This window comes from Thrips palmi, unplaced genomic scaffold, assembly GCF_012932325.1.
Source record: "Thrips palmi isolate BJ-2018 unplaced genomic scaffold, TpBJ-2018v1 HiC_scaffold_18, whole genome shotgun sequence".
Classification (NCBI taxonomy): domain Eukaryota; kingdom Metazoa; phylum Arthropoda; class Insecta; order Thysanoptera; family Thripidae; genus Thrips; species Thrips palmi.
This window is the reverse complement of record NW_023144627.1, coordinates 16,466,855-16,477,424: the sequence shown is the minus strand read 5'-3', so window position 1 is coordinate 16,477,424 and position 10,570 is coordinate 16,466,855. Positions and strand designations below refer to the sequence as shown.

Sequence of the window (10,570 nt, the reverse complement as noted above, 5' to 3'; positions counted from 1 at the left end):
AGCACCTCAAAGAAATGGACGTGAATGGTTTCGGCGGGCGCGGCGGCGCCCCGCGCGCTGATTTCAGAACAGCCCTCAGTCGTACTCAGTCGTCACCCCGTCTCTCTCGCACTCTTGGGGTCTCCGCACCCCCTCCGGGTGTGCGAGAGAGACGGAGCGACGAGGCGCTGCTCAGAAGTACTCGGAACCGGCCTGTCGCGCTGTCGCCGCGGTGGTCCTAATCCTGTCCGGCACCGGGCTCCACGACGTCCACGCCACTGTTTGCACTGGGCAGCCAATGCAGCGAATGGAAAGAAGCAGAAACATGACGGATTCGGGAATCGCCCCGCGCAAAGAAGCAAAGAAAGGGGAGATTAAAGAAAAGGGGGCCTGTCATCCTTGGCGTGACACGAGGAATGCAGGGTGCGCGTTACAGTGTAGCGCTTCGCTTCGGACAGGAAAGGTGTGCCTCGATCCTCTATGCCTTTTTCCGACAAGTTTTTCGATGACGACCGCAACGGCTTTGCGAAATGTTTATCACCTTGTTGTATGACGGCGTGCTGTGCTACGTGCATGTCCAGCCTGCCTTGCGACGAGCCAAAGAACTAGCCGTGACGTCATTTGATGTCAATGTGACCAAGCTTCATTTTGAGTCAAAATTTTGACAAAAACAAACATTGTTTTGACAACTTTCTTTGACTGCGTCGTGAGCGTTTCGTGTTCTATGGGCGAAGGCGCCGCCTCATGCCCGAACGCAACGCAAGCCCTTCCCTTCGCCGTCTTGTCCGACACGCTTGATGCATGGGTGCACGTTGGGTGGCCTAACCGGTTCGTGACAGGCGCTCGGCACTCACTCGAAAAAGCACATTCCAGAGGCAAATGTAGTAGTCTTGAAAGATGTCTAAAGAGATGCAGGAAAATAACTTGAAAGGACACGAAAACTTCAGAAAACTATAAATTTATTTGAAATGGAAGCCCTGTCTCTTTTCCAGAAATAATTGGCTACAACCTAAGGACAAACTTAACATTACACAAATCTGGTTTCCGGCAGAACACATCTTTCATAAAATAACATATAGGCATTTGAAAGCAAAGCGTCACACATTGTTGCTCTTCTCACCACCATATCAGATGTGAAGAACCACCTGGAACAAATAATAAAGCCACATCAGAACTTTTTAAAAAGTTTTGTCTGTAATGAACATGCAATAATCCAGGATAGGTTTCTAAGGGGAATGTCCAACAGGGAAAAAATGGCAGATGTTCTTTACCAATACCTACATACAAAGTACAAAGCCTCAAAATGTGACAAAAGAAAAAAGAAATACAACTTTACTACTTCAAACTGACAGATACCTTGTACTCTCTCTGCTTTCAGGATGTTCCATTTTCGACTCCACATTCAACAGCCTGAAAAATACCCAGCCAATAACACTCACACTTCTAAAAGCCAATGAGCAATCAACTTTAGTTTACTGTCCTCATATCAGACATACTGAGTACAGAAAAGATAGGACATTTTTCATCTAGATTCTCATACAATGAAAGTTTTAATTTTCCAAAGAGAGAAATTTTATTCTCTGTTATGCTGGTATAATTGTACAAGACACTGTCACAAACAAAATATCTACATTCTATGCTTTGGATTGCCAAGCAAAGGAGTGAATGCACTACCTACGGTAAATTCAGTGCAACATCTGCTCTGATAGCAACTGGGCATAACATATTCATGAAAGAAGTAGGAAACATACCTATGCCTAATGAGCGAGTTGATAGGACCTTTACGATAAGTGACAAAATGTCCAGAATTAACATCTCCTGTATGCACAACTACAGCTTTGAGTCGATACATGTGTCTTGCCCTGCAATAATAATAATTATTATTATTTTATGTCATATGATGCAATGGAATTGGCAAAAAGCTTTATTATTATGCTTAGAAATTTGTACCTGGGAGCTGCAGATTCAGTCTGTTGTGGGGGCACATGAGAACTACCATTAGATGGAAATTTTAAAGGTACCTGAGAAGTCATAATTATTAATATTAAGAAAGAAATTTTTTCTGTTGGTAAATCCAGGTTTTAGAAAAGACGCCTAGGACACTCACATCTTTGGTTTTATCACTGTCTAAAGTGTTGACCATTTTCTGTAAAGGTAAATTACATTAAAAGAGAAAAATAAAACCATGCCAAAATAAAAAAAGGCATGGCTTTTAAAACAGGGCTAGTCAATATCCAAATATCTTACTCTGGCATTCCTTTGAACTTGTGAATGTGTATAGTTGTCCATAATAAGAAACTCTGGGAAATCTACAAAATCATCCCTTTTCCAAGCTGAGCCATCTTTATTCCACGTGGTTCGCACAATATGTAGACATAGGCATTTTGGCAGCTGGAATATTAATTTTTAAGGAAACGCAGCAAAATTAGTAGGGACAATGAGCATGATTAAAGAAGATGAGAAGTTGCAAGATACAAGGGAGAAGGAACTGCCATACCTTCCCAAAATTCAAAGTCTTCATGGCTGTGGTTTGAACTGGCTTCTCTTGACCTTTACTGCAGTTGGTGCATGTAACATCTTTTACAGTTTCTGTTCTCACAAAATTGTCCAACAGCATCTGTAAGGTAAGGCGGAGCCCTCTGACAGATGGAAGGTGAAGAGAAAGAGTATCAAATTTATCAAACCTAAGGGCAGACTGAAAGACACGCAAAAATTAGATAAGAGAAAATGGGTGTACAAAACATAAATGGAAAGAACAAACCTTAAATCCACACTCGGTGCACTTGAGCTGACTAGTAAGAGTCCCTCGAAAAGGGGGAGGATTGGGTTGAGAATGAAGCGGCAGCGTTTCAACAGATGGTGCTGTTGGATCACTTCCTCCGGCACGAATGCGCCTGATTGGTCGAAACCGAGACACTGGAGATAATAATGAGTGCTGGTCTCCATCACAATTACTGTTACAAGATGTACAAATGTCAATCATAAAAACATATCAGACGGAACAACCATAAATTAAGATCAATAGTTAAAGTAGAAGGAGAACTAACATTTCACCATTAGGAACACTTTTTTTGGATGAGATAGAAACACCTGAGTCATCCCCTTGCCCACATCTATCAGGAAGAAGCAGCACATCAGATAAACTGCCATTCTGGAAAAAAAAATATCCGTAGAAAAAGAAGACAAGCTGCCACAGAAGATAAAAGAAACGATGTCATTTGTTGTTACCTTCCCCGAAGACGCTGTCATTTCTTCTTCCAAAGTCTCCAATAAGACATGAAACAACTCGTGAGCGTCCTGCTCTCCAGGCGAAATAACCCAACTGTGTCTTATCAGGGCAGATATAACTGCAGTCGGAGCATAAGGATCACTGACCGTAGAGTCGTGCTCTCCATTCAAAACTGAAAAATTAAAGATGACATGAATAGACAAAAATGTTGAGTGCATGTAAGCATGATTTACGCAAATATGTCATCTCATTACCAAGTAGGACGGTGCGAAGAGCAGATACAAGGCTATCTTCATTGATATCTTTGTGCTGCAAGAGCCAGTCTAATACAGTTGGACAGGAGGCAAGCCCTTGTAGAAGGGTATTCAAAAAACATGTGTGGCCTAGATTTAACAAGCCAACAATATGTCCTGAAATGAGAAAAAAGCCCAATGACAGAAAATATAAAAATTAATTTAAGTTGCAAAGATGAAAGGGATGATATAACACTGGCAAGTTCTGACATACCTTTTTTCTTCTTTGTTCGAAAAGTTCCAGGACCCCATAAAACGAAACATCCAACAGCGACAGCGACTCCAACCGCAACTATTAGTAAAGTGCGTTCTTGGTCCATTGGTGAAACTGTAAACAAAGGTAAACAGAGACGATCAGAAGGTGAAAGGTATCAATAATTATTTAAAATGTGATGAAACATGAAGCGAGTTTTGTGAAGCTATTATGGGTCTGCAGGAGTTCTGTTTCAACTGACACCTATTCTTGACAAAACTTAGAATGATGTTGAACATCAATGAAATTGATCATATGCCTCAATAAATCACAGAATGAATCGCAAGCTTTAACAATAACAATCCATTGGGCAACCAGCACAGCACTAGGGGCCACCTGCTAAGCAGAGGTTGGAACAAGAAAATAACCTTGCTCCTCACATTTCTCGCCAGCCCCACACAACTTACCGTGCAAATTAGAAACTAAACAAGTATCGAGGCTATGACACGCGGCGATTTTTCAAAATAGAGTTCCGAAATTTAAGTACCAAATTATTTACAGCCATTTGCTAGGATTTTTTTCTTGCCCTTGTTGTTTTTGATGTGATGTGGGTACGAGGGTACGTTCGTGTGTTCTTTGTGTTCTTCACTTGATAGCGTAATTTCTCATACCGCAAAACAAGCGGCAATTTACAAAATGAGCCGCTAAACGTTCGGTTCCTACTGAACCATCCGCCATGAATTCCACCGCAACTCTAACATCGTACAGGGTTGCGAGAAGCCAAAGTGAACTGCACATTCGCCCCGTTCAATTTGACCAGGGACACTTATTTTTAAAAAAATTATGGCCTTGCCGTAGATTTTTTTTAAAATTTTACGAGAAAATTTAGAAGATTTCAAAAGAAGAAATGTTCAAAAAAATTCAATGTTTTTTTTTGTCGTGTACTGTAGAGAACACGGCGGCGCGTGGATGACCCAGGCATGAATGGCCAGGACAGGGCGGGGAGGAGCGCCCGCGAGGTGCGAGCGAGACAGACAGAGTGGAGGGAGTGGCGGCGGGCGCGAAGACGGGGTGGCGGGCCGCGGGGGCGGCGGGGGCGGCGGGTCGCTATCGATTGGGCCGCCCCCGCAGCGCCCGGTGCGCCCCCGGCCCGGCACACCCCGGCCCACCCCCGGCCCGCCCCCAGCCCGCCCCCAGCCCGCCGCCCCTCGAGCCGCCCCGCCCCGGGGTGCGCCCGCCGCACCGCGCACCGCCACCGCCAGGGCGGGTAGGGCCAGTCGGTCTCTGGACTCTGCAGCGAGGTGTTCCGCGTCGTCGTCATCCTCCCCTGTCCGCTCCGCGCTCCGCTCCGTGCGCCCCGCTCCGCCGCTCCGCCGACGGACTCCCCGCGCCCTCCTACCGGTACTCCCGCCCCCGCCGTACCCGCGACGCGCCGCGCCCCGCGCCGCGCCCCGCCACCGCCAACCCCGACGTCTCGCTGCCTGCCGGCGGACCGCGCGGTGGACCAGGTGAGTGTGGAGGCGGAGTCGACGGCGACCTCGCAGCGCGGGGGGCCGCCCTCTGGGTTACGGCCTTTTCCTCATGGATGCACCCAACGGATGGACCGCCGGGGATGTCGTGGGGGTCGATGACCAGCCCGGCAGTTGTCGGTGGAAATACGAACAAAGTAGAAAATTAATCTCAACCAGGAAGAAACATGCTTTCAAGAAACAAAACCGTAGTGTAAGCAAAGCGCTCCTCAGGGAGAACCGCGCCTGGCGGCAGTGGGCTCCATGACGGCCTCCATGACAGCCTCCATGGCGGCACCGCCACGTGCACGCGCACCTAGGGGGCCGTGCTCGCCGCGGCTCGCCGCCATGGAGGCCGCCATGCTGCCGCCTGCACTCGGCGCCCTGCGGCCTGCACTCGGGAAAGGGCCGAACCGGATGTAATCCTCTTCTGGACAAGGTTGGTCTGGTCCAGCCGGACGGAAGCTGGCCCCTGACGCGGCCGGCGACATCAGCGGGGCAGGTCGCGGCGAACGGCGCTGCCAGCCGACTGATTCCGAGAGTCGCTTTCGTCGCTCTGTCTCTCTCTCACCCATAAAAACGCCCAATGAGTGCGACAGAGACGGAGCAGTGCGCAGCAGTAACTGGATGTCATTTAGAAGGCGCTTTTGATTTCATCAGGCCGGGGGGCAAGGCGGGCCCGGGGCCGGAGGCCGGGCTAATATTGTTGTAGAGTGCAGGCTCGGCGGAGTGCCTCCTGGCGGCCCCGACCGCGGCCCGGGCCACGGCAGCCACGGCAGCCACGGCGTGCCCGGGGGGCGGCGGCGGAATTTAATGCGATTCCGAGTCAGATTGGGGAGGAAGTTGTCGCGTAATTAGGAGTGGGGGGGAGGGGGCGGAACCAGGGGAACAAGGGAACACGGCGCGACCCGACAGACCGACGGGGGACCCCTTGATCCCGCCCTGCCGATGATCCTGTCGCCGGTTTGGACTTTGAACTGAACTGCGGGTTGGGTTGGGTTTGGTCCCCGATTCGGTGGCCCGGCCAGAGGCGCGCAAAAGCCGGCCGGTTGGTTGGCGACTTCGCTTTGAAACGCGAGATCTTCTAACGCCGTGCTTAGAAACGTGAGCGCCCGACTGTCTGTGTGTCTGTCCGTCGGGCCAATCTGAAATGAAGCCCGCTGTCGTCCAGGCCGGCCGCTCGATGTATTCTGCGCTGTTACACGACGACGACATGACCGGAGTGAAAGGAGGCGGGGGGGGGGGGGGGGTCTGTTCGGCGGCATGGACCTCCAGGCAGGTGCTCAGGGTGCTGGGCGGTGAGGCGCAACAAGGAGAAGGAGAGAGGGTGCGGGTCTTTCGGGGCCTTTGGAGAGGCGCTGCGGGAACAATGCGGAGGCCGGTCACAAGGGAGGAGGGGTTGGACGCCTGGCATACTTTGCGAAAAGTAAAAAGTTTTACCGGGGGAAATATTTGAATAAATAATTTCTGCAGCTTTACTTGTCCCATTTTCGGAATGGCTTAATGTGACCTAATGGCTGGAAAGATCAAGATAAAAACAAGCGAGCCTGTTCCAATGGGTTGGCGATAATGGCAGTGGTGGTATCAGATCTTTTCCGACCGGCATGCCGTACACACATCGCGGCATTGACCCAAAGTTCTAGCCCAAGTTTATTCCCGCCCGATGCTCCGCCCGCGAGGGAACAGTGTGGGAGCGACACAGTGGTACCAACCCAAAGGGCGAAATACGACGACGCAGCAGCAAGGCAAGGCAGGGCCCCGAAGAGGTGTAAATGCGGAGCGACAGTTTGCGACGCCGAGAAGCCTTCCTGCGAGGGGGTATGCACTCGCGTAATAGTCGGTTCACTCTATCTGTAATAGCACGCGTAATAATACGCGTAATAGTCGCGTAATAGCCGAAAATGTCAAAATTTTATCAATTTTGGTGTGTTTTAGGCCGTTTTTAGCTAAATTCCGATTAATTTGTGGCGTAATAGAGCGTAATAGCGTAATAGTCGGTACACAGGTTCAGAGAGCGCATACCCCCTCGCCTTCCTGTTTGCTCAGCTTGTTGTCCTTGTTGCCGGGGGAAGGACGGCCGGAGACACGTCGCGGCAGCAGAGCCGCGGGGAGCGTGTGCAGTGTGGTGGGGTGAGCATCCGCCGAAATTAAAGTCCACCAAGTAGGGAAAGAGAGAAAAGCAGCAGCAGCCCTGCGGAACGAGAGTCGTTTTCGTCGCTCTGTCCCTCCCCCACCTGTACGGATCACCCCATGAGTGCAAGAGAGACAGAGCGACGAAACGACTCTCAGCTTGCTGTGCCTTGACTGCTTTGACCACGCCTTGACGTAGGGCAGTGCACTGATGGTGCGACGTGCCGGGAACCCCACGACGGCCCCATGCATTTAGCATCGAGGTCGGTCATCCCCAACAGGCTGATTCCGAACGGAGCTCTCGTCGCTCTGTCTCTCTCGCTCTCTGGGGGTGTCCCGTGGGGGTGCGACGGAGACAGAGCGGTGACGGAAGCGCTCTTCGGAATCAGCCCGTGGCCCCTGGCTATGCTGTGCCGGCGACAGGGCCGCATGCGGGACAACCTACCCTCCAGGCGCACAGTGGGCCAGAAGACCGGTGCAGGCGGACAAAACTCTAGACGCGTTTTGAGCTCCAGAGTCGCTACACAGGCCTCGAACTGAACGTGTGACCCCACCAATGGATTCGTCGTCCGGAGAGCAATCCATTGGCGGGGTCACACGTTCGGTTCGAGTCCCATTTAGCGACTCAGGACCTCGAAACGCGTCTAGAGTTTTGCCCGCCTCCACCGGTCTTCTGACCCACTGTGAGGCGGCTTGCGTGACTTGCAGTGTGGGGCTCGTCGCTGCACTTGCTATTTACGGGAGTACTCTGACCGCAACGAGGATGGACGCAGAGGCCGCCCGAAGGCTGGAAATTGTCTCCTTTTATGCCTACCCCACTCTTTCTGTAGAATTCCCGTCTTCACGTTTCCTGGCATTTCCTCGCCACCTTGCCGTTCCCTTCCCCCGCGAACACGCCAAGCTGGTGATACATAATTCGATGCCGGCCCGACACGGCCCCGCCCCGCCGCGCCGCGCCAATTTAACGTGCGCCCCTCGTCTTGCCACACGCCGCGCGTGACACGCAACAAAAAAGACGAAACCGAAAAACAACATTTCTTTTACTAATTCAATACACGTAACTCATTATCGGGCAAACGCATCAAGGCGCGGGCGGGGTTGGGCCTGGGGCTGAGAGAAAAACAGGTGTCAAACTTTCATTTCGCAGAGATTAAAATATAATGCTGGAGGGATCGAGGGCGGGGAAATAGGCAGATTACACAGAATCCATCCAGCAGCATTGAAAATGAAGTTGATGATTTTTTAACCTTTTTTAAATTGAATTTTTAACCGTTTTTTGGCGGGTCAACAGGAAAAGCCGCACGCTCGCCGCCTTGGCGGTCTCGACTGAAATAAGGTGGCAACAAATGTGTCTCCTTTCCTCGGCCGGGCCGCGACGGTCGGGGACGGTCCGGGACGTGCGACCACTTAGGTGGACGCTACGGAAAGAGAATACATTTGGCTGTCTGTGGCTGGCGGCCCGCCTTGGGTCACACGGGCGGTGACGGCGGCGGCCTGGAGGCTCAGCAAGCCTAGCGGTAGCAGCCCCCGCCCCCCATGGTGGCGGCGTGTGGGGGCGGCGGGGGGCGGCGCCGTGTGCGAAGTGCGTTGGGCGTGCACAGTGTCGCGTCTCCGTCGCCGGCCTGCTTTTACAATCGGAGCGAGAGAGAGGGGCATCCAGCGAATTCCGCCCTGGTGCGCTGTTTCCGAGAACAGCCCCCCGAGAGGGGAGGGGGCTGGAAGTGGGGAGTGGGGGGCGAGGGGCCCCGCAGGCCTAAGGGGTTGGGGCCCGAGCGGCCGGAGTTAGAGAGAGAGAGGCCTGCTGGGCTGGCTGGGCCCTGCCGGGGTGCAGGAGGGGTCGATAGCCCAGTGCCAACCCCCTTCTACCGTCTGAATCCGCCCTGCCCGGCCCTGCCTGGCCCTGCCTTGCCCCACCCTCCTCATCCCCAGGCCCATGCTTCGGCCCATGCCGCCCATGCCGAGCCGCTGTTGAGTTCGAGTTCACGGGAGCGCGGCGGCGCGGCGGCGCGGAGGGATGGTTGTAGTAGTAGTACTGTGTGCTAGCGCCGTGCCCCGCCCGCGCCCCTCCAAGCAGGCCCCCTCCAAGCAGCCCCCTCCCCCGCGCCGTCGCCCTCCTGCATCTGTTGCTTGAATGCACTCGTCGGGCCGTCCAGCAGGACCCTCTCGTTGTCCTGCTCCAGCACCCCCGACCCGCAAGCTCGGTGCAGACAACCATGCCACAGTGGGCCAGAGGACCGGTGGAGGCGGCCAAAATTCTAGATGCGTTTTGCGCTGCAGAGTCGCTAAATGGGAATCAAACCGAAAGTGTGACCCCACCAATGGATTGCTCTCCGAACGAGGAATCCAATGATGGGGTCACACGTTCATGTTCAGTCATGCTTGTCGACTCTGGAGCTCAAAACCGGTCTTCTAGCCCACTGTCGACCGTGCATGCTACGCGCTGCATTTTCCGGGCGTGAGCTTTCCATCCTGCCCCGTCCGAAATGCATTCCCGTCGTTCATTTCAATTTTGCAGTGTGGAATCCGCTTTGATTTGCACGTCCCCGATCAAGCTGTGACATCCGTCATTCCCCATTCCCCCAGCGGCAGACCGCAACCCCGAGTAGGGCGGCGTCAAGTTGGTTAGAGTGGGGCGAGGGGCGAGTGGGAGCGGCGGACAGGCAGTGGCGGGGCGGACACTTGCAGACTAGACAGTCAGCCGGAAGCCAGTGGGCGGCAGGCACTTGACTGCTGAATGCTGATGCCTGCGCTGCACTTGCCTCGATGCAGTCGACCTACTTCCACCTGAGCCGAGCCCGCTTGCCCCCCCCCCCTTCCCTTAGGCCCCACACCCGCTGAACAAGTAGTGCGTCGCACAGTGGGCCAGAAGACCGGTGGAGGCGGACAAAATTCTAGACGCGTTTTGAGCTCCAGAGTCGATGAAAGGGACTCGAAACGAACGTGTGACCCCACCAATGGATTGCTCTCCGAACGAGGAATTCAATGGTGGAGTCACACGCTCGGTTCGAGTCCCGTTTAGCGACTCTGGAGCTCAAAACGCGTCTGGAGTTTTGTCCGCCTCCACCGGTCTTCTGGCCCACTGTGCGTCGTATTCACCCCCAAAGGGCGACAAGGCGAGGGAGGGTGCGAAGCGAATGGTTCACTCACTCCGCGCTAGGGCTGCGCGGCGTGTGGCCCGCCCGGGGTGGTTATGCCTTCCTTGAGTATGCGTTATTGGCCCGGGCCTGCGTGACCGAAC

At 53.1% G+C, this 10,570-nt stretch overlaps 1 protein-coding gene across 3 annotated transcripts; it reads right to left on the bottom strand.

The window, feature by feature from the left end:
- Window positions 1-921: 921 nt before the first annotated feature.
- On the bottom strand, window positions 922-4,334 carry LOC117644428 (ubiquitin carboxyl-terminal hydrolase 30 homolog). Of its 3 annotated transcripts, none has more exons than XM_034383911.1 (13): window positions 4,162-4,334; window positions 3,716-3,829; window positions 3,463-3,618; window positions 3,208-3,380; window positions 3,027-3,130; window positions 2,741-2,933; window positions 2,477-2,674; window positions 2,227-2,370; window positions 2,087-2,125; window positions 1,930-2,000; window positions 1,731-1,841; window positions 1,336-1,389; window positions 922-1,124 (listed from the first exon to the last, which is right to left on the bottom strand). In XM_034383911.1, the coding sequence occupies exons 2-13, from the start codon at window positions 3,819-3,821 to the stop codon at window positions 1,007-1,009; spliced, it is 1,467 nt and encodes a 488-aa protein (XP_034239802.1). In that variant the 5' UTR covers window positions 3,822-3,829; window positions 4,162-4,334; the 3' UTR covers window positions 922-1,006. The 3 variants fall into 3 exon arrangements, with proteins under 3 accessions (XP_034239802.1, XP_034239804.1, XP_034239805.1); XM_034383913.1 differs by having other exon boundaries at window positions 4,242-4,329; XM_034383914.1 differs by lacking the exon at window positions 1,336-1,389.
- Window positions 4,335-10,570: the final 6,236 nt, after the last annotated feature.